This window comes from Drosophila gunungcola, assembly GCF_025200985.1.
Source record: "Drosophila gunungcola strain Sukarami chromosome 3L unlocalized genomic scaffold, Dgunungcola_SK_2 000009F, whole genome shotgun sequence".
Lineage (NCBI taxonomy): Eukaryota > Metazoa > Arthropoda > Insecta > Diptera > Drosophilidae > Drosophila > Drosophila gunungcola.
In genome coordinates, this window is record NW_026453181.1 from 175602 (window position 1) to 198268 (window position 22667).

At 45.2% G+C, this 22667-nt stretch overlaps 1 protein-coding gene across 1 annotated transcript in view; it reads left to right on the plus strand.

Annotated features, from left to right (window-relative positions):
* LOC128259881 (rho GTPase-activating protein gacU) overlaps positions 1–18562 on the plus strand; it is a 59454-nt gene extending 40892 nt beyond the window's left edge. Inside the window, exons 4-6 of the mRNA XM_052992496.1 lie at positions 1069–1107; positions 16956–17324; positions 18183–18562. Of these exons, the coding sequence (XP_052848456.1) occupies positions 1069–1107; positions 16956–17324; positions 18183–18562 (788 nt within the window). The remainder of the gene's footprint in view (positions 1–1068; positions 1108–16955; positions 17325–18182) is intronic.
* Positions 18563–22667: the final 4105 nt, after the last annotated feature.

Consider the following 22667-nt stretch of genomic DNA (forward strand, 5'->3'; position numbering starts at 1 on the left):
ACTCATGTCGAATTTATAAAATATGTAAAAAATAAAGCTAAATTGTTCTTGTTACTTTTTTTGTAAGCAAATTCTAAGGGCTTTACAAGCATTTCAGTCAGATAAGCCTTCGACTCTTTTAACTAGAGTTATTTACATTTCACTGAATAATACATAAAATTTCACCCATTAAAATATGTCAAAAAATCTATACAATGAAAATCTTTCAAGTATTGTCATAAATTGGCTTAGGGGTCCTATACTCATTTTATTAATTTTCTCAACAAAAAACAACCGAAATTGGCCAGAACTCGGGCCCAGTGTGCATTGGCTAGACATGATCTGAATTGGGAGAGACAGAGTATTCTAAGGAAACAAAGACTTGACGCTTTGTGGTGATAGCTGAAAATTAATTAAATGTCGCGGCGAATGAAATTAAAATAAAAAGGTCGAAAGCTGCTTAGGGTGTACTTTAAACAAGATGATAGCTTGGGACAGAAGGCCAAGGCTTATCATTAGATATTAGTAAGGGAGTGAGTCGAATGGTTACTCAGCCGAATAGCTGAATGCACAACTTTGCGTGTGGCCAAATCTTGTGAATGACGTTCGTTTTCTTTCTGAAATTTCTCGTTCCTGAGTGCGGTACAAACAATAACTTCGAAATACAAAGACAAAGCGAAGGAATAGTTGGGCCCAAAAGAAAGGCACTTCCTTTGCTGAGTAGCCTTTGCAGCAGAAAAACTGCAACTTTTGACTTCCGCAGTAAAAGTTTAAGTCCATTTCCGGCCGAGCTAAGATTCGAGGCGAGAAATTAATTAGCACGTTACCCTGTCTTTGTGTGGTGAATCTGGGGATATCTGATTTGCTCCTTGTTTTCTATTCCTTGTTTTACTTTTACTCCTTAATAATTCCGATTCTTGTAGCATTTCCGATGGGCCATTCCTGTAAGTCGAAGTCTTATGATGTGTATTTCTTGTGCTGGAAGCTGTAGTTAGTGGCCTTTAATATTTTATAGCGTTTTGGTGTCTGATAAAACAAGTTTATATCCTTCATTACCAGGAGTAACCGAATTGCCCTCTTCTATTGCAGGTCTCAAGGATCCAAACCTGGACAGGCATACCAGTAAAGGTGAGTTTCGGCTTAGCACTCTACTCCGATCAAAAATTAATTAGGAAGCCACTGGAGATGTAAATAGTCTGTGATGGCAACAAACCGAAATTGTGCTGCTCACTCAAAGCGACCGAGACAAAGGTCCAACCCACACACTGGCTCCAGCCCCGCAGCTCGCCGCAATAACTATAAATTCCCAGGCCCAAGGCAACCACAAGACATCACCCAAGCCCCTCAAAGCATAAACCAAGCGGCTCTTTAAAACGCAATCAAGCTGAAAATTAATTAAAATTTTCAAGCGGGATATGAAATGAATGCGCAGTCGAAGGGGAACGACGGCCCTCTTTTCGAAGACGAGCGGGTTGTGCAAGGTAAATCCGAGGTTTAAATTAAAACACACTTGTTACTGTCTTAGACGCTGCCGTCTCCGCTGGAAGTCGTCGTCTCGATTTCATTAAAAATGTTTTTATGCTCGCATTATCCTTTCACTTTGCCTCTGACTCTTCCACGCAGCAATTTAATTTGGCTACGAAACGCTTGCCGCATCCTTGACACTTTCACTTTCACCTTCCCACTTTCCCACCCCCAACCGCCAATCCCCCAACCCCGACTGGCTCACCTTCCACTACCCTCAACCCATTTCACTTCAGGCGATGGCTTGTTTTAAGCAGCTTAAGCTTGTCGTTGACATTCGCCCGTGCTGTTGTTGTTTGTGCTGTGAAAGTGCTCATAATTTCACGCTAAACGAACACACACGCGTCCTTCAGGTCCTGTGCCAGCTCTTGGCTTTCCTCCGAGCGCTTTACACCACTTGGCTCGCCTTCGAGCTTGTCGGAATCACGGTTTTCGCAGCGGAGTCGCCGAGGATATCGCCGAAATGCAATAAAGTTGAGTGCGGATTCGCTGAGAGCTCCATTTGAGTCTGCACTTTTTGCCTTGCCCTCCAAGGATGTTGACTTCTAGTATCGCAAAAATAAATCAGGAATGTCTTGTGTGAGGAATCAATCGATCCGAGTATGTTGGACAAAGTTGGCTTGTACTCTGTCCCTCTGTACTCCACCGCCTGGTCATCCCGTTGGCTGTTGTCTTTATTACATTCTGATGAATGTTGCGATTTGACTTCGGCAGGCGGCTAAAAAAATAAAACTCATTGCATGCTCGGGGGCCATTGAATGGACTCGATTCGGTGTATTCATATGCTTTTAACAGAATTAGTCTAGCCGGCTAATGTGATAAATGGATGCGGCTGGCAGGATGCGAAGCCTGGTGAACCCTTCATAATTATACTTGGAGCCGATGGGCTGAGGTATGGGCTGCAAGTCATTCCGTAGGCACAAAAACCGTCTTTCCTGCCAGCTACTCCGCCCCAAGGAAACCCACTTTAATCTCATAAATCATGAGCAAGATGAAACTTGCCGACGAGGGCAGGTGCAGGGGCAACCGCACATATCATAACATTCAACATATTTCACTTAGGCAAACATTTAATCCGGCATCTTGTCTGGCCTCCTCTTCTCCACCTGAATGCAAACGCGGGGCTACATTTTCATTTCCGCTGGCGTTTTTATTCTTATTTCATGCTGCACGTTATCAAATAATGAATATCAATGTAATGCTTATCATTTATTTGCCGAACCGAAACCGAACCGGGACCTATGCAGTGCCAACTGGGGGAGCTGCGGCGGCAACATATTATAATATTTACTTAATTTTCATTTCTAATTCGGACGCTCTCCCTTCGCTTGGCGGCACATGATACCTCTCTGGACCAGGACCTTGGCATTGGCAGGCTGTGGCAGGCCGTGGCAGGGGAAAATAGGAAAAAACCTGCATAATAAGCAAGTCTGCTGTTTGTGGGCCCGAAGTCAAGTGGTTGGGGAGAGTGATTGGGTGGCTGGGAGGGGTGCTTGGTGCTTGCAGGTGGCTAAAGCTGCGTCTAAAGCGATAACGCAAAGTATTTGAATTTTTAATATAACGAAATGCGGATCTCAACGAACAGGGTGCCCCAGCCTCCCCCAGTTCATCTGCCTCTTGCGCAGGCACTAGCGAATCCCAGATACCCTGCTCAATAGGAGTTTCCCTTCCATGACTCCATGGCTCCCCAGCATTTCGCAGCGCTGATGTATTCAAATACGCTTCGTGGCCGCCATTTTCCTGTCACTGGCTGTGAAAATTCACAGCTTTTCCTCTCCCCGAAGCTTGGCTGGCTAATCTTTTGGTCAGCGAGCACCCAACTACCCACCAACCCACCAACCCACCAACCCACCGCCCCCTCGGACGTCTGTCGCCCTGTTGTCCATTCGCTTTTTTGAAATTCCAATTTGAATGGTTCGTGGTTTTCTACCCGGCTGTTAGTGGACGTCCTCCGCAGCAGCCAATATTATATTATTCAAGCCATCGCATTTGGCTGCCTCCTCCAGGCCACCAGCCAGCCATCGTTCGCTGTACTTGAAAATCGTAATTAGAATTGGTAATGTATTCAAATTGACTTTCATTTCCGTTTGCTCGTCGGGCGGTTCGTTTGTTTTACTTTTGGCATTCTTCATCAGGATTTTTGCGCTTTTCGGCGAGTGACGCGCCTTCGCAGAGAGATGATTACAGCCATCGATTCGCACTGTCCAATCGCTTAGACAAAGTGATCAACTGGCCAGACAAAGCCACTTTCGATTATCGAAGTGGGCTGACTCGGCCGCCATATTTCAAAATCTCGGAACGCAAAAGTTTTCCCTTGCAGACAGCGGCGGAAAAGCAAAGAAACTGAAACTTTTCGCTGGCAGGCGGAACGCAGTAAAACCGTAAAGAATTCAACTAATAAAAATCAGGCATTCAAGTGCGAAAAAATCGCGAAAAAGCATCATCAAATAATGTGCCACTCAAACCGAATCCCTGCGTGGCGCCCTGCGCCCGAATCGCAGTTTGGATTCAACCGAAAGACAAATAGAATGGCAAAGAAAAGTAAAAGGCAAGTTGGTAACAAAATAGAACTATGCTGGCAGCAGCAGTGAAAAGTTTGCTTCGAGATGGCATCGTGATGCCATATATAACTATATAACTCGCAGTCAATGCTTTTCGATTGTTGAACACTACATTAAAACAATTAGGAGCGCAACTGTTTTTTTTAAAGTTAAGTAAAAGAAATTAACAAATAATGAATATTATTAGAAACATAAATATACAAATTATACCATAAAAAACAAAATAAAAAACTGAAAATGTTTTAAAATATGTTATTGGTGCTAGTCTTAATTGAAAATTGCTTATATTTAATGTTTTATTGTATACTGACCAGTGCCTTTATAGTTTATTGCTGATAAGATCAGTGCAAGTTAGAATTTTGGCGACGATGGAAGCAAAACGGGAGCTAGTGCAAAACTTGCATTTGCAAGGAAAAAAAACAAGTGAAATTGTGAAGTTGCTAAAAAATCTCAATGTGAATAGGCGATTTGTTCAGCGCACTGTGGCTCGATTGAAGGCAACTGGAAGTGTTGATATAGCCAAAAAAACTGGTCGGAAAAGAAGTGTTAGAACCCCTAAAATAATAAAGAATGTGCGTGAAAGAATTAGGCGAAATTGTGCGAGGTCAGCTCGAAAACTAGCCAATGAGCTGAATGTGAGCCGCAAAACAATTAGAAACATCATAAAAGATGACTTGGGACTGAAACCTTACAAAAAAAAAAGAATTCATGGTCTGACAGAACGTCAAAAAAAAATGCGACAGGAAAGAAGTGGGCAGTTACTTCGGCGGCACGCAGGTTGCAATACTGTGTTTTCTGATGAAAAGTTGTTCATATTGCAAAAAAGCCTGAACCCGCAGAATGATCGGGTGTATGCAGCAAGTATGGAGGATATTTCAACAGAAAAAATTGCTGTTGAGAGATTCCAAAACACAACGTCTGTCATGGTTTGGGGGGCCATATCTGAAAAAGGTAAGTTACCCCTTCTTTTTATCGATAAAGGCGTGAAAATCAATGCCAAATATTATTTGGATGAAGTGCTTGTGGGCCATTTTTATCCCCATGCATCAAAGCTGTTCGGGAATAAGCCATTTTGCTTCCAGCAAGACTCTGCTCCGGCTCATAAGGCCAAAACTGTTCAGCACTGGTGCAAAGATAACATTCCATGTTTCATGGCTGTTGATGAGTGGCCTCCATCGTCACCAGATCTAAATCCTTTAGACTTCTGCATATGGGGTTACATGCTGGATAGACTAAAGGATTTAAAAAAGATGAATTTGGAAAAGTTTAAGCGACACTTGACAAAAATTTGGAATGAAATTCCTGATGATGTGGTGCGTGCCGCTTGCAATAGTTTTAAGAAACGTTTGAAGCTCGCCCGAAAATACAAAGGGGAAAGATTAGAACTTAAGTCTTAGTAATGTAAGCTATATTAATATATATTAAATAAATAATATTTGTTACTTAAAATATCTCATGGTTTGTTTTTTATTTCAAAAATTAAGTGCGACAGTTATTTGGGCCCACCCTGTAAGTGTATGCTTGTATCGCTGGGATAAAATACTAAATAAAATAAAGTATTAAATAAAATTAAATTGAAATGGTGGAAGCACCCCCAGAAAATCTCGTGCCACGGGCGCATCTCCATCAATGGCTGCGGGCTTGAGCCGTACGTCATCGGGAAAACTTCGATGGCTTGGCCAGGAGCGGATGGCACTCCGTTTCTCCGTTTTCCTTGCGGATGGGGGGAGGGCCACATATTTTCTCCGCCACGAAGCGTGCGAGGTATTTTCCCCATGTGCGGATGCGGATGCGGCTGCCTCTGTGTCTGCGCGTCGGAAAAGCAATTTTCCTTTGTGTCGTGGCCAGGTCTTCAGTTGGCATTGTCTTCCGCTCGCCGCACTGAGCTGGCAAATTTGTTGCAACCGAAATAAACACTTTATTAAATGCATTGGAATAAGCGCAGCACTCGCAGTACCCCCGCATGTGGATAAACTTTGAGCCAAGTGAATTTGGTGCTAAGCTCAAGTAGGATTCGATGCCGGCAAAAAGGGTGCTGCTAATGCACTCGGAGCAGCTTAAGCGGCTAAGCGACGGAAGTGAAATGCCAGCCCAGCCAGCTTCCCATGAGTCGGGCCAAAAAAGTCGCCACATAAAATATCTCCGCCGAACAGGCAAAGGCCTTTACAGGTTATTACTTATTTATTTTGTGATTTCTTTGCATTCTGCTTTTCATTTGCCCCCCGGCCCCCGGCCCCGCCACGCCCACGACCCTTCTGCCCCCATAATCGAAGGCAAGAATCAAATTATGCTAGAATTGAGATTGATTTTTTATTCAATTTTAATGCGACAAATGCAGGCAGATAAACAGACGACAGCTCGGAGGACACACATGGCCCGAAGTCCTGGCCCCGAACCAGGATCCACATCCACATCCACATCCACATCCAGCCAGCCCTGCCAAACACGTGGCCCGAATGGGGCTGCCAATGGGAGGAGTTGAGGAGGTGTGGCTGGGAAATTACAACGGCGATGGCACACAAGGGAGTCGCACTGGATTAGGTCGTCCTCCAGGCCAGGTCCTTATGGGAAACTTTTTGAATATTACAGCATAAATCGATTAGCTTCTATCGGGCTGTGTGTGGGGTGGGGTGGGTGTGGGTGCTCATGTGTGCTGTGTGGTGTGTGGTGTCTGTGTTGTCACTGATTGACACTTGAAGCGATTTTTTTGCTGGCTGCTGTTTGCCGAAGCTGCTCCAGCTCCAGCACCAACTCCTTGCCCGCACCCGCATCCTTGAGAGCATTGATATGCGTCCCCAGCACTCGACTACGGGCTTCATCTAATAAGCACCCGGGCATAGCTCCACTCCCCCGGCGATCCGGCTAGGTGTACAGTCTTATCGAGAGCCGGCAAATTGGCTGCCTGGCCCGTTTAACGGAGGCGACCTCGATTTGCAGCATAAATTGAAAGGAAATTAAACACTGAGTGGAGGGGAAATGAGCCCTCTTTGAGCTGCAGCGGAAATTGTTATGTGATAATTGGGTATTGCGTTTCCATCGATCTGCACCAGAGCTCAGCCGCAAAGTGGGACAGAACGAAGGTGGCACAACTATGGGAATCGAAGTCATCGGGCCTGGTGTTTGTCCAACGGATTATCGCGTTTGCTGTTTGGGCACCAAATTACATTTCAATTTGGATCACTTCACATCATCAACGCACCAGGAACTCTATCCGCCGAACCAGTCCACAAATCCGCTGAGCAAATAGTCAAAGTCGGGCGAAACGGAACTGAATTGCAATTAGAGTTCGTAGTGCATGTGAGCAAGGGTAAATATGACAGTTTCAGGGGTGGATTCGAACCGGGCATAAGCTATAATTTAACAGAAATCAAAGGAAAAATGCGTAGCGAATTTGGAATAGCGAACACGCCAAAACTCTGAAAGAAACGTCGATTTCGGAAATGCCAAAGGGGTAGGGCCCAGGGGATGGGTTTAACCAGGCAAGGCGATGAGTTATGGGGCAGATGAAATCAATTGTCTTGGCAACAGACGCAGCAATCCCATTGTGCAATATTGCGGCGCTTTAAAGCGGAAGAATTTTGCAGTTTCGCCCTGCCTTCTCTTTGTGCTCCAATTAAATGGGTTTGTCGCCGATGGATTCACTTTATGGTCGGTTGGTGTGGTGGGCCCTGGCTTAGGGGATACTTCCTTTGCAGTTGCCCGGCCATCAGCCATCAGCCATCAGCCAGCCATCCGATTCCATCCGCCATTCCACCTGCAGATCCGAGTCGAGTTTCACGCTCCGCTCGCTTGGCAATTTGTTGTCGCGGCTGTTGACTTTGTCATTTCACTTTTCCCCTTTTCCGGACTTGTGCTTAACGGCTTCCTTTCCATTCCTTTCCATTCCTTTCCTTTCCTTTGCTTTCCTTTCCTTTCCTCGAGCTTGCACTTTCAAGCTTAAGCTTTAATTGCTCGACTTTCCCCGCTCGGAATCGTTGACATTATTTTTTGTCGTTCGCCGAATCCTCTTTGCCCCATTCCTTTACTTACATCCACTCATCGGGACAAAATATGTTTAGCCTGGTTTCGGTGCTTCTCGTGGGAAACTCGGCTAAGAACATGTCAAACTCTCATCATCAGCATCGTCCTTTTGACTGCCCAGTCTTGTCTGGTCGTAATTATCACGCTAATGAATCAAGTGTACTCGCTTGTAACTAATTGATGTGAGAAAGGGACCCTGCCCCGCACAGTTCCCAGATTCCGAGTGGGGTTGACTCGATGAAACTCACACCGAGGACAACCTCTGACGCGTGTGCTTTTTTGCCGGGGTAGTTGCGAGGGTCACGATGATGATTTGCATGTGAAATTTAGCCATTAGCCAGTGACCATATTCACCGAAGAGAACAGGGCACGTTTGATAAGAATTAAAAACTGTGCCGGGGCAATTGCCTGTAGTCTTTGTGAACTTTTCTAAATGGATTTCCCTGATTTGGGCTTACTTTCTGCGCTTACCTTCCTGCTTGGCAGAGGACTCAGGGGATTTCTTGGGAGCTTGTTAAGCGACCTTCCCGCCTCCTCAGGTGGTGATGATGATGGGCTTGTTCGTGGCTGATGACTTTCGACTCCCTTGGAGCATTCGCCAGTAATAACTGCGATTGTATTTGTATTTATTGTTATTTGCCAGGTGAACTTTTCTGAAATTGCAAAAGAAAAGCGAAACTGGGGAAGGGCAAGTGGAAGTAGAAGGGGACGCGGAAAAGTTTGCATAAGCCGAGGCGAGCTGCGCCGGCAATCAATTTCAATTTTTAAGCCCTTTACCGAGGACAACGTTTTTAATTAATCGTCGGATTACCAGGAGCTGCAGGACTCTGGACGTGGCTGCTGCCCAGGGCAGCGGTTTACGCTCATCCCATCCCATCCAGCTGTCCATTTTTTCCATTATCTGTGCCATTTATTCTATTTTTGTCGCACAACTCAGCTAAACGAGCGACAAATTGCTGCCGAGCATCGACCAAGTGCCGGCATCATCCTCCATCCTCCGAAGCTGATGAACTTCCATTGTCCCCTCGCCTCGCTGCGGCGGCTTAATCCTTCCGCGCTTTGTGTCATCAGTGCGGGACTCCGTGCGCCACTTGTGATGGATTTGGCAGCCATAGTTGGCCCTCTGGCCCTCTGGCCCTCCGGCCACATGGCCATATGGCCACAAGTGTCATGGCGATTTCGGGGCAGGGCAGGGATTGCACTCGCTTCGATTTACTCGCATTGTGGTCTCGGTCCCCTGCGCTCCGAAAATCTGTTTTGAAAACCAATAAATCAGATTTATTGGCCGCCTCTGCCAGTCTCGTTCTGTCCTTGCTGTAGCTGTCTCTCTTCATTTGCGATTTAAGCTCGCTTTGTCTGTGCTTTTTTTCCCGGTGTATATTATGACAAAGTGTTGTTGGAAGGTTTACACTGCGGCTCTATCAACAGCTCTTGTGGGCGATTCCGGGAAGTAGACGCAAAGTGCGGAATTAAAAGCTGATGAATAGTGCCCTCTATGGCGGGGATGTCATGCATGAATGGCAACCGAAACAGACACTCAGAGTTAGTACCCTACTAACAATCTCCTGACCTCCATTAGCAGCCCAGTGGCCGCTTCCGGCCCGAAGCTCACGCCAATTACCGTCATCAAAGTCCATCAGAAGCCATCAAAGCGGAGCCATAAATTACAGAAGGTGCTAAGAGCCACACGGACGTAGTAAAATTGCCAAAAAATAATGACACATTTCCCACACCTCCTCGGAGGCAGGGAACAGTTGCCCGTCGACGATGTCATCATCGTCGTTAGAGGCGCAAATCTGCGCTCTGGGCAATGTTATTGTAGCAATCGACACCCAGCGCGTTAAAAACACACATGTACAGCCGAAACACAGATGATTGCAGGGGTCGGAGCGGTTCGGTATGGCCCGTGGCGTATTTCGGTTTTGACCACCGAATCCATTCCCACTGCCGTCTCTCTACGGGGGTGTTGACAATTCAAACGCAATAATTGCGACCGAGAACCGCACGACGCTCGACGGTCGGCGCTCGACGGGATTCGTAGCTGAGATTTGGATTGGGAGTGCCGAAAGGTGTGGCGCGCTCGTTACGCCGTGTTTGACACAATGTCAACTTTTGTAATAAGTTTCTGCCGGCCACTGTGCGCCGTAAAAAGAAGAAGGACATGGGCATGTTAATGGCAGTTGCAGCTCGCTTTGATCTCCGCACCGGGGTAGTTCGACCTGGACCAAAAAAGCCGCACCCCTTGCCAGACGAGACGCAGTTTTAATGAACGCCACCCCGCCCTGCGTAGTGCTGGGTTCTCTGGTTGCTGATTTTTGATCCTGTTACCCATTGTGGCCATTGTTCTCGCACCACCCCGCATTCATCATTTGCCGTCCCGTTTTTTCCATGCAGTTTTTTTCGCTTGGGTGTTTATTATTAGCCCGGCAAATACATCCGCACGCCGAAGTCGCAACGCCAGCCGGCGATCCTTTTCGTGCCTTTTCAGCTCCGGCGTATTCGGTCGAGCTGTGCCATTGTGTACGGGCACTGCCGAATGTTGGTTTAATGAGTTGAATATGTCAATGGCCTGCGTCTGCAGGGGCAGAAATGTAGTCATTAGCATTTCGAAATTACGCAAAATATTTGGTGAAAGGAAAACGAAACATTTCGAAGAAAGCGCGTTTTTAGTGGTGAGGCGGCCGCAGGCGAGGTTTCAAATGATGTGGCACAAACACAACATTGTTTTCTCAATCCGGGTATTGGTGCACAATGAACTTTATACAAATTTGTATACTTTGTGGTATCTTTTCAAAATTGTTCCCATACACAAAACAAAACCTGTTAAAACTATCCACACCCTTATGCAGAGAGTAATACAAATTCGGTCAAAAGATTAGAACGCTGTAAAGGAGACATTTCCCTATATTGTTTATATATTCCTGATCAGAAACTTTTGGAGACTTTCTCTTAAACCATTTTGTTTTCGAACTGTCTTGGTATGCACACCATTTTTCCTTTTGATTGGTGTGTTACTAGTTACGGTCAAACCATCACAGATGATATACAATTCTTCGGCTATTTATGGTAGAATGGAATTTGGTATGGAACAGCTTATGAACAGCTGACCGAATTTCAGTATATTTCTGCTGAATTTTCACCAATTCAGAGATTGAGACGTTTCGGGAATGCCCAAAGTATATTGTGACCCCTTTTCAATTTGGCTTTGGTTCGGTTCTGGGTTCGCACCTAAACGATTTATAAGGTTATTATGAACCCGTTTTGTCGATATGCTGAACGGGGCTTAGGCTCGAACAAGGGCTTAAAAATAATTTAATTTCATTTATTTAAAATTTATGTTTTTTTGTCCATTCACTCTTTTTTATTGCAGTCTTCCGATTAAAAAAATTTTAAAGTGTGATATGAACACACAATCCCCCAAAATATAGAATATTTGAAAACAAGAAAGGAAGCAAAATTCGGCAAGCCGAAGTTTATATACCCTTGCAGCTATTGCAAGAATTTAATATTTTTGAAAACATTAAAATTATGATTTACTTGCGTATATGTCTAAAAACATTGAAGCAATGATGATTTGCAGCTCATTATTAGGTAGTTATTTTATATAATTTATTATTTCTATTGGAGCTATATGATATAGTTGTCCTATTTTGATGAAATTTTAACCGTAATTCTGAATTATTTAACCCTTACTATACGTCGAAGAACTAAAAAAAAAATTAAAAAACAGAAAAGTTATAATTTTTTTTCATTTATTTTTCCGATTGTTCCTATGGGAGCTATATGCTATAGTCGTCCGATTTTGATAAAATTTAAATCATAATTCTGAAATATTAAACCATTACTAAATGTCGAAGAACTAAAAAAAAATTAAAAAACAGCAAAGTTATAATTTTTTTTCATTTATTTTTCCGATTGTTCCTATGGGAGCTATATGCTATAGTCGTCCGATCCGGCTCGCTCCGACTTATATACTACCTGCAATAGAAAGACAACTTTTGGGAAAGTTTCATGCAGATAGCTTAAAAACTGAGAGACTAGTTTGCATATAAACGGACGGACAGACGGACAGACGGACGGACAGACGGACATGGCTAAATCGACTCTACTAGTGATGCTGATCAAGAATATATATACTTTATAGGGTCGGAAACGTCTCCTTCACTGCGTTGCAAACTTCTGACTGAAATTATAATACCCTCTGCAAGGGTATAAAAATTGGTTAAACAAAATTCCAAAAAGGCTATATTTTATCTTGAACCGAACCCGATAAGGAAATGAAACGTGCCGGTTTATATACAAAATAAATAAGTACTCGGGTTAATGGTTCGTTTCGTCTTAAAAATAAATCTAAAGCACTCCGGTTAGGAGTAATCCAACTACGTAGTGGTTCAGTTGGATAACTAATCAGTTTTAAATGGCTAATCACTTTGCCATGACAAAATTTTTAAGCAAAATCGTTACAAAATTGTAGCCAATAAAAAGTTTTTTAGCACACTCATTCTACACTCAAGCTTTATAGCTCATCAGATGTTTAAGTTTTTAGTAAAGTAAAATATTTGGATGCGGTGAAATCTAAACAGCCATACAAGTGAAAAGTGTGTATAAAAAACAACGAAGTCACAAACAAAATTTGATATCTGATACTTATTTTTAGATTTTTAAAGTGCCATAAACTTATTAATAATCATGAATCCTTGTTAAACCGTCTCAGTTTCTTAACACTTTAATGAATTGTAATGAAGAAAAATCGATTGGTGTAATCAGCGTAGAAACCAATTAGTTTTTTTTTCGAGATCATTTACTTGCGCCCACGAATTTCATTGAAAGTTTGCATATTCCTTTATTTAAAGCGACAAAGTTAATTGTGGCATATGTTCAAGGACCCGACCGAAGCAATCTGCCCCGTAGAGCCATTGAATGGCCACAGAAGCCGCAGAAACACGCTGACATATTGCACAAAGGCCGCCGTCCAAATGGGTTACTTATCGCACAGAAAGGACCGCCGCTGGCGAGCAGGACTCTACTTATCGGAGGGCTATCTGTCCGCTGCCGGTGCTCAGCAAACCGCGAAATCGAATCCATAGATCAAGCGAACGAGTGAAAAATAAAACTGATTCAACTCGCGCTAATAAATGAAAGGCAGCCCAAATGTTTGCAATTGCTTTGACATGTTTGACAACAATGGCGAGCGGGGCGCGACTTAAGCCGGCGACAAATGCGATTGCCTATAGAAATGGGTGAAAACCCATTCCGAGGGCGGGGTGCAGCAACCCTTGAGTCGCGTCCTGCTCAGTTCCTGCGAGGTCCTGCGAGGTCCTGCTCAGGGCATTTGCATTGATTTCAATTAATTTGCTTGTTGTGTCATCTCCGGTCCTCTGGCCGTGTTGTTCGGATTGCGTGGAATGTAATTGATATTTGGTTTGGTGGGGTATTCGGTCTTTCGGGCCTTTGGGCTGGTGCGAGTCAAGTGCTAGCCACCCCTCGCCGTGCCAAGGCCAACCCATCCCCTCTCCGAGGAAGGTTATGTAAATGCCAAACATGCATTAGAGGCCAGCGGACTTCCTCCTCTCTCACCTCTAATCCCGGTCGGAATTATTCAGGCGGATGACTTCTGCGCCGTCTTCGCTCAGCTGTGCGGATTTCCTCGGGGTGGCGGTGACAACGGCCAACTGTCATCGGCAGCTTCACTGCCAGCAGCCAGGACAACAAGGTGTTTGTGCCCCAGACTTGTCTTTGCCCGAGCGGATGAGTCAGCGGCACTCACATTCGCATTCGCATTCGCAAACGCACTTCCCCAGTTGCTTTTAGTTTTGTGAATTTCAAATGCCAGGACATCTGTTCAAGTGTTTCGGGGATCAGACCCAATCCTCAAGCGATTTTAATGCGCTTAGTTTGGAAAGTATACCCAAGTGGCGAGGAACTTAAAGAACTGCGATTCAATGGTTCAATCTCGCCCACCCACCGCTTATTGTGTACCATAATTGCAGCAATTTGAATGTCCAATTGAAAACAATTTAGGAAGTGTGACTATTATTAGTTTTCCCAATTGGGCCGTGCGTGTGAATGCCAAATGGAGCCATCAGTCCGTCATGAATTGTTGATGAGGATCAATCGATGCGACTGTCCTTGGAATTTATTTTGGAGGACTTCAAATATTTATACGAAATTTGGCATTTATTTATTTTGAGCATGGGTTAATCGGTTTAAAAAGTTGCGCCCTCGCAGGGCTTTGTTTTTTACAAAGTTTTTCCCCAGCAACTTTCTTTGGCTTCCATTTCGGGCTGCCTGTTAATTGTTAATTGGCTGCATCGATTGTTAATTGTTCCAGTTGTTGTTGGTGGAGACTGGATTGGGGGCATTGTGAGTGAAAAGTTTCGAGTGCTTTCGTCTGGCCAAAGTTTGTGGCGAAACAAAGGGAGCTTCGCTTGCGGATTGATTGGTTCGTGAATTAATTACGTGGATTGCGCAAGATTACATAATCCCCCTTGGCAGCTCATCCCCAGTATCCGACAAAACTTGAAGTTTCCAGCCCACACACACACACACACCACTCGTCCCTTAAGTTATGCCCCATTTCTGCTCGAAAATGTTCCGTTGATAATCCTGAAAAATAGAATCCTATTCGCAACCGTCCCCAGTGCCCTTACAGGCCCATTTCCACTCCCATTTCCATTGCCATTTTCATTTCCAGCCATTGCCCGTATATACGCTTTTTATTTATTTTGCTTTTAACAAAATTTGGCAAATTTACACTTCGCTGGCAGGGCAACAAACAACAACAGCCCATCAACAAAAGCCGGGCACCCACTAGCAGCACATCCCCAATGGCCGCCAACTTCCAGGACGGCCTGATTGCGCCATAGCCCCATAAATAAGGGCAACATTCAATGCAAATTGGACTATTTACGCAAATTTTATTGCCACACAATTTTTACACTTTCTGTTGTGTTTGCTGTCGCTAGTTTTCCTTCGCCACATGGAGACGCAAATGCTTTATTCCTTTGTTGTTGCCAATACTTTGCAGCCTCTGCGGAGTTGGTGCCCCAAGCGTCTACTAAATCAGGCCATTTGGACGCTGCTCCCTGACTTTCACTGGGGCGCCAATTTGGCCCCTTTGTTGTGGGCCTCGTCTTCGACCCTCGAACCCTTGGAACCCTTGGAACCCTTTCTGCCTCGTCGAATTATGCGATTTTGTGTCATTATTCCCTCGCTAAACGAGGCAAATTTCCCCCCCTTCCCATCGGAAATCGTTGGGTAGCCGAATGTGTTTTTTATTGACATTTAGACGCGTCGCAGACGCAGATTTGCCCCAGCCTCAACGAGTTGATTCCAGTTGGCCTGGCCTGGTGTCATAAAGCCGCCTACGGCGGGGATTTACCAATAAATTCGTTCTAGTGAAAATTTATTGACATTGCTTTTTAAACCGCGACGCGTGCTGCCCCCAGAATTTTTATCTCCAGGAAATAGACATTGATGGCTTTGCTACGAGCAAGTGGAACTGACCTTTAAAGCCCACCATGTTTGCTATGAATACCGAGAGGGTAATTGTTCGGCTGTCGTCAATTGATTGAGGCATAAAAATGTAGTAAACGACAAATATTGGTATGATTTTGTGGTTTAAAATAGTAGAAGGTGTAAAATATAATAGATGGACTACAAAACAGTAAAATTACATGACTTTATCTATGAATCACAATCAAATTTAACATCTGTTTTCCAAACTTGCAGGAAATTCAACATTAAATTCATTGGTTGAATTTATTGAGTAAGTGATTGAAAATTATAACAGGACACTGTGGATTATAGTAGAATAAATATCACGTGACTTTATTTATGAATCTCTCACAAACAACGAATTTTGTGCAATTTATATGTTGTCGCGCTAACCAAAAATATTTTGGAAATAAAATTATATTTCGACGCAGCTTGCCAAACATTCAAGACTAAATTATTACTTTTAAGCCAGGTCTAATTATATTTGCGATTCTTAAAATTGGGAAATTTGTTGCATATACGTATTATGTAGTAACTTGGTCTTCACTCATTCCGCACACAAAAGAACACATGCGTCAAGGCCAAAATTAACAGAGTTATTAGCTCGTTATCTTTTGCACTTCATATTTACACAGTTGGCTACCAAAAGCCGAACAAATCAGTGTGAATGCCAAGCGAACAGCCCGAAAGGAGGACAAACCCAAAACCCACACCCTCTCCACACGCAGTTTACCCCTAATTTTGTCGCTTGTGTTGCTTAAAATTCAAACAATGTGTTGATGCCTTCACACCAACCAAAACATGCATAATTAATATGCAAAGAGCAGCAACAACAACTGCGGACAGCCGCAAGGAGCAACTTTTCCGAGCGGCCTGCTTGTGGAAAATTGAAAGGGTTAGCATCATTTTTTTTTTTTGTGGGCTGCGGCGGGGAGGGTTTAGGCCGAGGCGACACTTTGCTTTTGGCCGCTTCATTATCACAGCTTCCGCGTCAACATTATTTCCACAAAACAGCAACAACAATGGAGTTGTTGTTGTTGTTGTTGTTGTTGTTGCCATGCATAATTCATATGAGAAAAGCAACAATAGGCGACAGCGATGAGCGGAGCAAAAGTGAAAACCTCAAACCTTTCCGAGCTGGCAGTGAAAATGCTTTAATTGAAGCGAGCACACTCGCACACTCGCACACCCTGGTCTTCATTTGCATATTTCAATGCATGCAATTAGGCGCAAGGAGGGTGGAGGTGGAGGTGGCGGCGTTTAGCGGGGAAAGTAGCAACTGCCGTGACATGGAAAAAAGTTACGCTCCCCTTCCACATCCATTACAAGTTGCCATTTTAACGCTGTTCCGCCCGCTCCATCTTATTCTTTCAGCCAAATCCCGGCATTTCACGGTCAACGGTCTTCTGAGTGCCAATAACACGCTTCAGCAGCAGCAGAACCAATACAACCTGCAGCCATCGAATGACAGTCGCAACATCTACAATAATCCCTATATTCCTCCGCCTCAGCAGCAGCAACAGCAGCAGCAGCAGCAACAGCAGCAACAGCAGCAACAGATGCAGCAGACGCAGCAGCGCACCGCCCACCTGTTCAAGGCGTTGGCTGCCTCCGCTGCAGGCACCAATAGTCTGACTCATCCCTACGACTTCTCCAACTCATCATCCTCCTCCAACGCGAACAATGACAACCAGGGATCATCCTCTTCGGAAGCGGAAAACGCCTTCCTAACTCATAACAACGGTAAGTGGTGCTCTTCAAGAGCGATTTATAATCTTAATCAAGCTATGATGAAGACAATTTCTACCTAAGCAGAGGATAATTAAGTGTTTATTGAAATTAAAAACAATGAGAAAAGGCAAATTATTAAAACTGGGTTAGAAAGGTTTAAAAATAACTTAATCCGTACCAAAACTGATTTACTCATTTCCTGATGGGACTAAATGCTATTATAACTAGAGGTCATGGATAGTTATACTATTTTTTTATTACATCGTTTTAAATACTTTTCATCACACTTGCACTTACTAAATAGTAAACCAGAATAATAGTGAATAAGACTAGCCAGATTCGTATGAACGTCTCCTCAACATCCTGCGGTGGGTCGATTTCAAAAGGATTTTTTATGAAATATTGAAATTAGGAAGCTTCCAAAGAAGAGGATGCGTAAAATGCATGGCCGCAAATTGAATTAGGACTCCGGCAATTAAAAACACAACTCCCCGGAACTCCCAAGTAATATTTCCTTTTCCTGCACCCTCGCAATGAATCAGGAAAACAGCGGACGAGGGGCAACTTGTTCACCTGCCTGGTTGGATGCCAGCTTGCCATAATTTGCACGCAATTTGCATTTCAAGTGGGCCATCCCCTCCCATCCCGACGGCAACTCCTCAAGTTGGCTAGTTGCCGGGCTTTCCTTCTAATTACATCTCACAAAAAGTGCTCAGTGCTCAGGTGCTCAGGGTTCAGTGCTCATAGCTCAGAGCTCAGAGCCAGCTTCAGGTTCAGTCTCAGTCTCAGGCAATGGAAACGAGGCTCGAACTTGGCGCCCAGTCCGGCGGCAGTAAGTGAAATTTATGTGAGTGCTTATAACTTGTAAAGGTAAACGGACCGGAGAGCGGACCACGTTCGAGCAAGAGGTAAATGAGAGTTTGTTTAGCAACAAATTAAGCTTGGAAAAGGTGTGCGGTGCCGAGATTTATGTGGGTGCAGTCAGCGACGAGGCGAAGGGGCCCGAAATGAGTGCGGATCAGTGGAAATTCGTCGTGATTATCCAAGTCGAATTGAATTACCACAGCACTGAGTACAGTGTATCTATTCCTGCTGTCTCCGGCTTAAAGCCAGCCCGAAATGAGAAGCTACTCCTTCGCTTCTGGGGCCCCCGAGCAGCAGCATCACTGGCCATTGTTGGCTTCGTTCCTCGGGAGGGCCATAAAATGTGGCAAAGTGCAATTGCCTGGCAGGCCAGGGATGAGCCGTAGGTCGGGCAGACGCCGCCAGTTATGCAATAAAAATCATTAAAAAATATAAAACTGAAAGCGGCAAACTTAACAAGCAGACAGCTCCTCCCGCCTGCGATGAAGTCGTGAGAACGGAGTGGCAAACAGCATGGCAGACGCTGCGAGATGCATCGTCGTGTAGCCAGGAACTTGTAACAAGTAACAGGAAACTAAACGAGCGCCCAGCGCCATAAACTTAAATCACGATTAAAAGTGTGATTATCCTTGTGGCGCTACAAATCGCCGCCGCTGCAGCTGACAACCCAGAGGACCAGGACACAGCCACCGCCTGTCCTCCTGTCCTCCGGCCAGCTCTTTTGCTCCTTCGGCTCCTTCTGTTGCTGCAGTTGTCTGGCTTTATATCTTTACAACCAGGCGCGGCTGTGGATGAGCAGACAGGACTGCCTTCGAAGTCGTAGTTGTTGTTTGGCGCGCACTTGGTCGTGTTTTGTTTTGTTTTGTTTTGTTTTGACTTGTGAATGGCTCGGGGCTGACTAGCTCGGCCTCAGGATATCAGCGTAGATGCCGGAAGCCAACTACAAGATACACACAGTCAGTGGCCTTAAAGAGCCTGCAATCCAATTAGGCGTCTTTGTTTCGCTTATCTATATAAATCAAACAACACAGTATTACAGAATGTTTTAAAATCAAAATTAGCGTGGACTTTAAGAAAGGATTTCAGGAAACCCTTTGATTTCTTGGTTGATTGACACAAAAAGCACACACAGACCCACAACTAAAGCCGGAGCTTAATCCGTTTCTGCAGCTGGAAATCTGGGCATTACTTTCCGCTCACATTGTAAATAACCCGAGCCGGGATTGGCCCTTTGCATATGTCCAGAATGCTGGCCGTCAATTGTCGGCCTTTTTGCCGGGATCCGCCCCTAAACTGTCAATTGTTCGATGGATATTTGCCAATTTTGCAGTCGTCCTGCTCGACCTGCTCGTCCTGCTCGTCCTGCCTCGATTTCACTGCAAACACAAACAAAGGCGAATGCAAATAAACGCCGGCCAGAAGTGGGCCTAGAACAAAGGAGCAGTCGGGGGTGGCATTCGGACATTCGGCTTATCACAATTGACCCATCACACGCCTTTGGCCCGCTGTCTGTCTGGACATTGGTTTAATCCCCCTCTCCCCTCTCCTTGTTTCACGTTCCCCCTTCCTGCCCCCGAGCCGCACAATTGACTCTCGTATTTCACTGATGAACTTAACTTATGTCAAAATATGCGATAAGTAATCCTTTTTAGCCCCGACATTCGGCTTCCTGCGTGGCCCCAGCCATCCGAACGTCCGAACACTTGTCTTGTCCGCCCGTCCAGAATCCCCGAACCTTTCGCCTGTGCAAATATTTTCTTTCCAGCGATAATTCCGACTCGAACGGAGAGGGTTTGGGGTTGGCCATTTCTGTACATTTGTCACGAAATCTAAAACAAAAAGTTTATTTATGTTTTCTTTTGGCCGGCATTGAGGACTCGTAATGAATTGTGACAGGAGACTGACAGATGGGGGAGAAAGTGGTCAAGATCCGACTTTGTTTGAGTTTCATTTGTTCGCAGCCTTGGTGAGGGGGACACTTGGATGCTGGATGCTGGATGCTGCTCTGATTCGAAACGATACACAAACATTTCTCCCAGTGTCCTCCACTTTTGATTGCGACGATTCCATGGTTCCGCTTCATTTGCGGAATGCTGCCAGGATGGGACACACATCTATCTATCTGGGGCCAGTCTTATCGACAGCCCTCGATATGGGGCATCACCCCCGGCGACCACCACTCCCAGCCCAACGCCGAGATTCTCAATTAGGATAATCTCCAAATGACTAAGCAAATATTGGCTAAATTCGAAAATTCGTTGCGGACTAGGCCCGGGTCAGAACGCATTGGTCACGACGTGAGTCGTTTCTGTTTCCTGGTGCGTTGCAGTGTGTGTGAGTGTTTTTTTGTGGACCCATAAAATGTTCCGCTCTGCCAGATGAAATGCGTCTCTGGGGGAAGGGTGCCAGATAGCCAGGGCGAGGGCGCAGTCCTCTATTATATGCACATAAAAATAAATTCCAAGACTTTATTATGCCCATGTACTTGTCAATGTCGATGTCGATGTCGATGTGTGTGCAATGGACTGTGTTTCGTCGGGGTTTCCCGTCCGTGTTCCCTTGTCCCGGGTTCGGGGGACATGCAATTGCAATTGTTGTTGGTGGGCGTGAGTGGGTATAAGGGTACCGGGGTATTGGGGTATTGGGGTGCAGACAAGGGCACATTCTGCATTTGTTTGTGCACCGGACTGCAGACTGTGTTTAATTTTTCGCAAATGTTCAATTGAATAACATGGGATAAACGCTTCATTGCCCTTGCCGTTGTGTGTGATTTCTATTTGGTTAGTCAATTTTGGATTATTGAGGACAGTTTGGCAGGGACTTTCGGGGAGGGTAACCGGGCCAAAGCTGCCTGACAAATTGAATTAGAAACTAAGCCCGACTTCGCTCTGCTAAACTTTTGCACAAGTTTGCAGGCCTTTGCCATCGAACCACGGCAATCTCCAATCATGTGTTACTTCGCCAGCGTTTTTGCTTGTGCCGACTCGGCAAAGTTTACTGGAGCACAGCCGCCCACGGCGCGGGAAACAAACAAAATGACAGTTGGATGCACTGAAAGTAATAGACAAAAACTGCAGCCGCCTTTTAGGCGCTCGGCCAAAGTGCCCGCCGAATGGGCGGCAGTGGAAAAGTTTGCCGGCACGTGAGCCAGCCATAGATAGTCATCGATAACCCCAAAGTGGCTTCTGGCCCTAAGTGCGCCTAAGTGTATGCCTCGTATGTTGTGCAACTGTAATTTGGAAATCTCAAGTACCCCACACACACACACACACACACACACACACAGACACGGAACTACTCCGCACAAAGTGACTTTTCAATCTCCATTGAGTTGACAAAATGTTGCTTTCAAATGCCAGCCAAGCACTTGAGCAGGTCTTTCGGTCGACATCAAGTGGGAGTTTGTGGTCAGGCCATTATAACTTATAACTGGGGCTGCTTCAAGCCGCTTTTTAGTCCTTCCATTTGGCAAATGAAATGCAAGCCGACATCGTATCAATTTAAATCAAATGAAGTGCATCTTGTGCCATCCCATCAAGCAGTTTTCGAACCCAGTGAACGGAAGGACGAAAGTGCTTGGGGCTTAGCAATCGAGTGTTAAGTGGAGTGCCCGGAAACTTTAACACAATTTTCGGCCTTAGTCAGGAGCCTCGACTGGTTACAATCCAGGGTCCGGCCGTTGACATAGTTTCGGACTGACAAGGCACGTGCAAGTGCGAAAGTTGCAGCTCATTACGTGGTCAGCAGCTCAAACGAGGTGAGAAGTTGCCGGCCACCAGTGTTGTGTGCAAATTAGAATCCTTGCGCCTGATATACTTTAAGTACGTATACTCCCAACTCCCGACACCCAACACCCAAACACACACCTGGCCAATTTGCGCTTTTGACCCCTCGGCTGGTGAAAACGATGCCAGCAATTTAATGAGCTGCCATTTATATAAAAAGCAGCAAAGTAGCCAAGTGCCGGCAGCTGGAGGTAGACAAATATTTAGCAACGTTGGTGGACCTTCTCCCCGCAGACAGACACACAAATGAAAGGGACCCGGCGGCACTCACATGTCCCCTCCGCTCCAGCTCGACTGTGATTCATGCAGAGCAGCAGCGACGGCAGCAGCTGGCCATAAAAATGGCTTAAAATGATCATCATAAACGTTGAGTGAGCAAATATTGCAATAAAAGTAAATGACTGAAGGACGTCGTAAAATATTTATACGTGAGCTGCTCGCACGGCGGCAACCTGCGAGTGTTGTACTTGTAGAACATGGGTGGGAGCATCCGAGGAGTCATGAATACCATGAAAGTGTCGGGCGAATTCTAGGAAATTAAGGGTCTGTCGAAAGATATGTGCTTAGCGCGCGAGGGAGCGTCTTGACCCAGTGAGGGGCACAGGTGGGAACGGACCAGGGTGCTCCACTCCCCCCACTAAGGAGCCTCTAATGTAGTTCAGTGCAATTTCATTATGGTGCACTTTATGGTGCAAGTTTCGGCTAT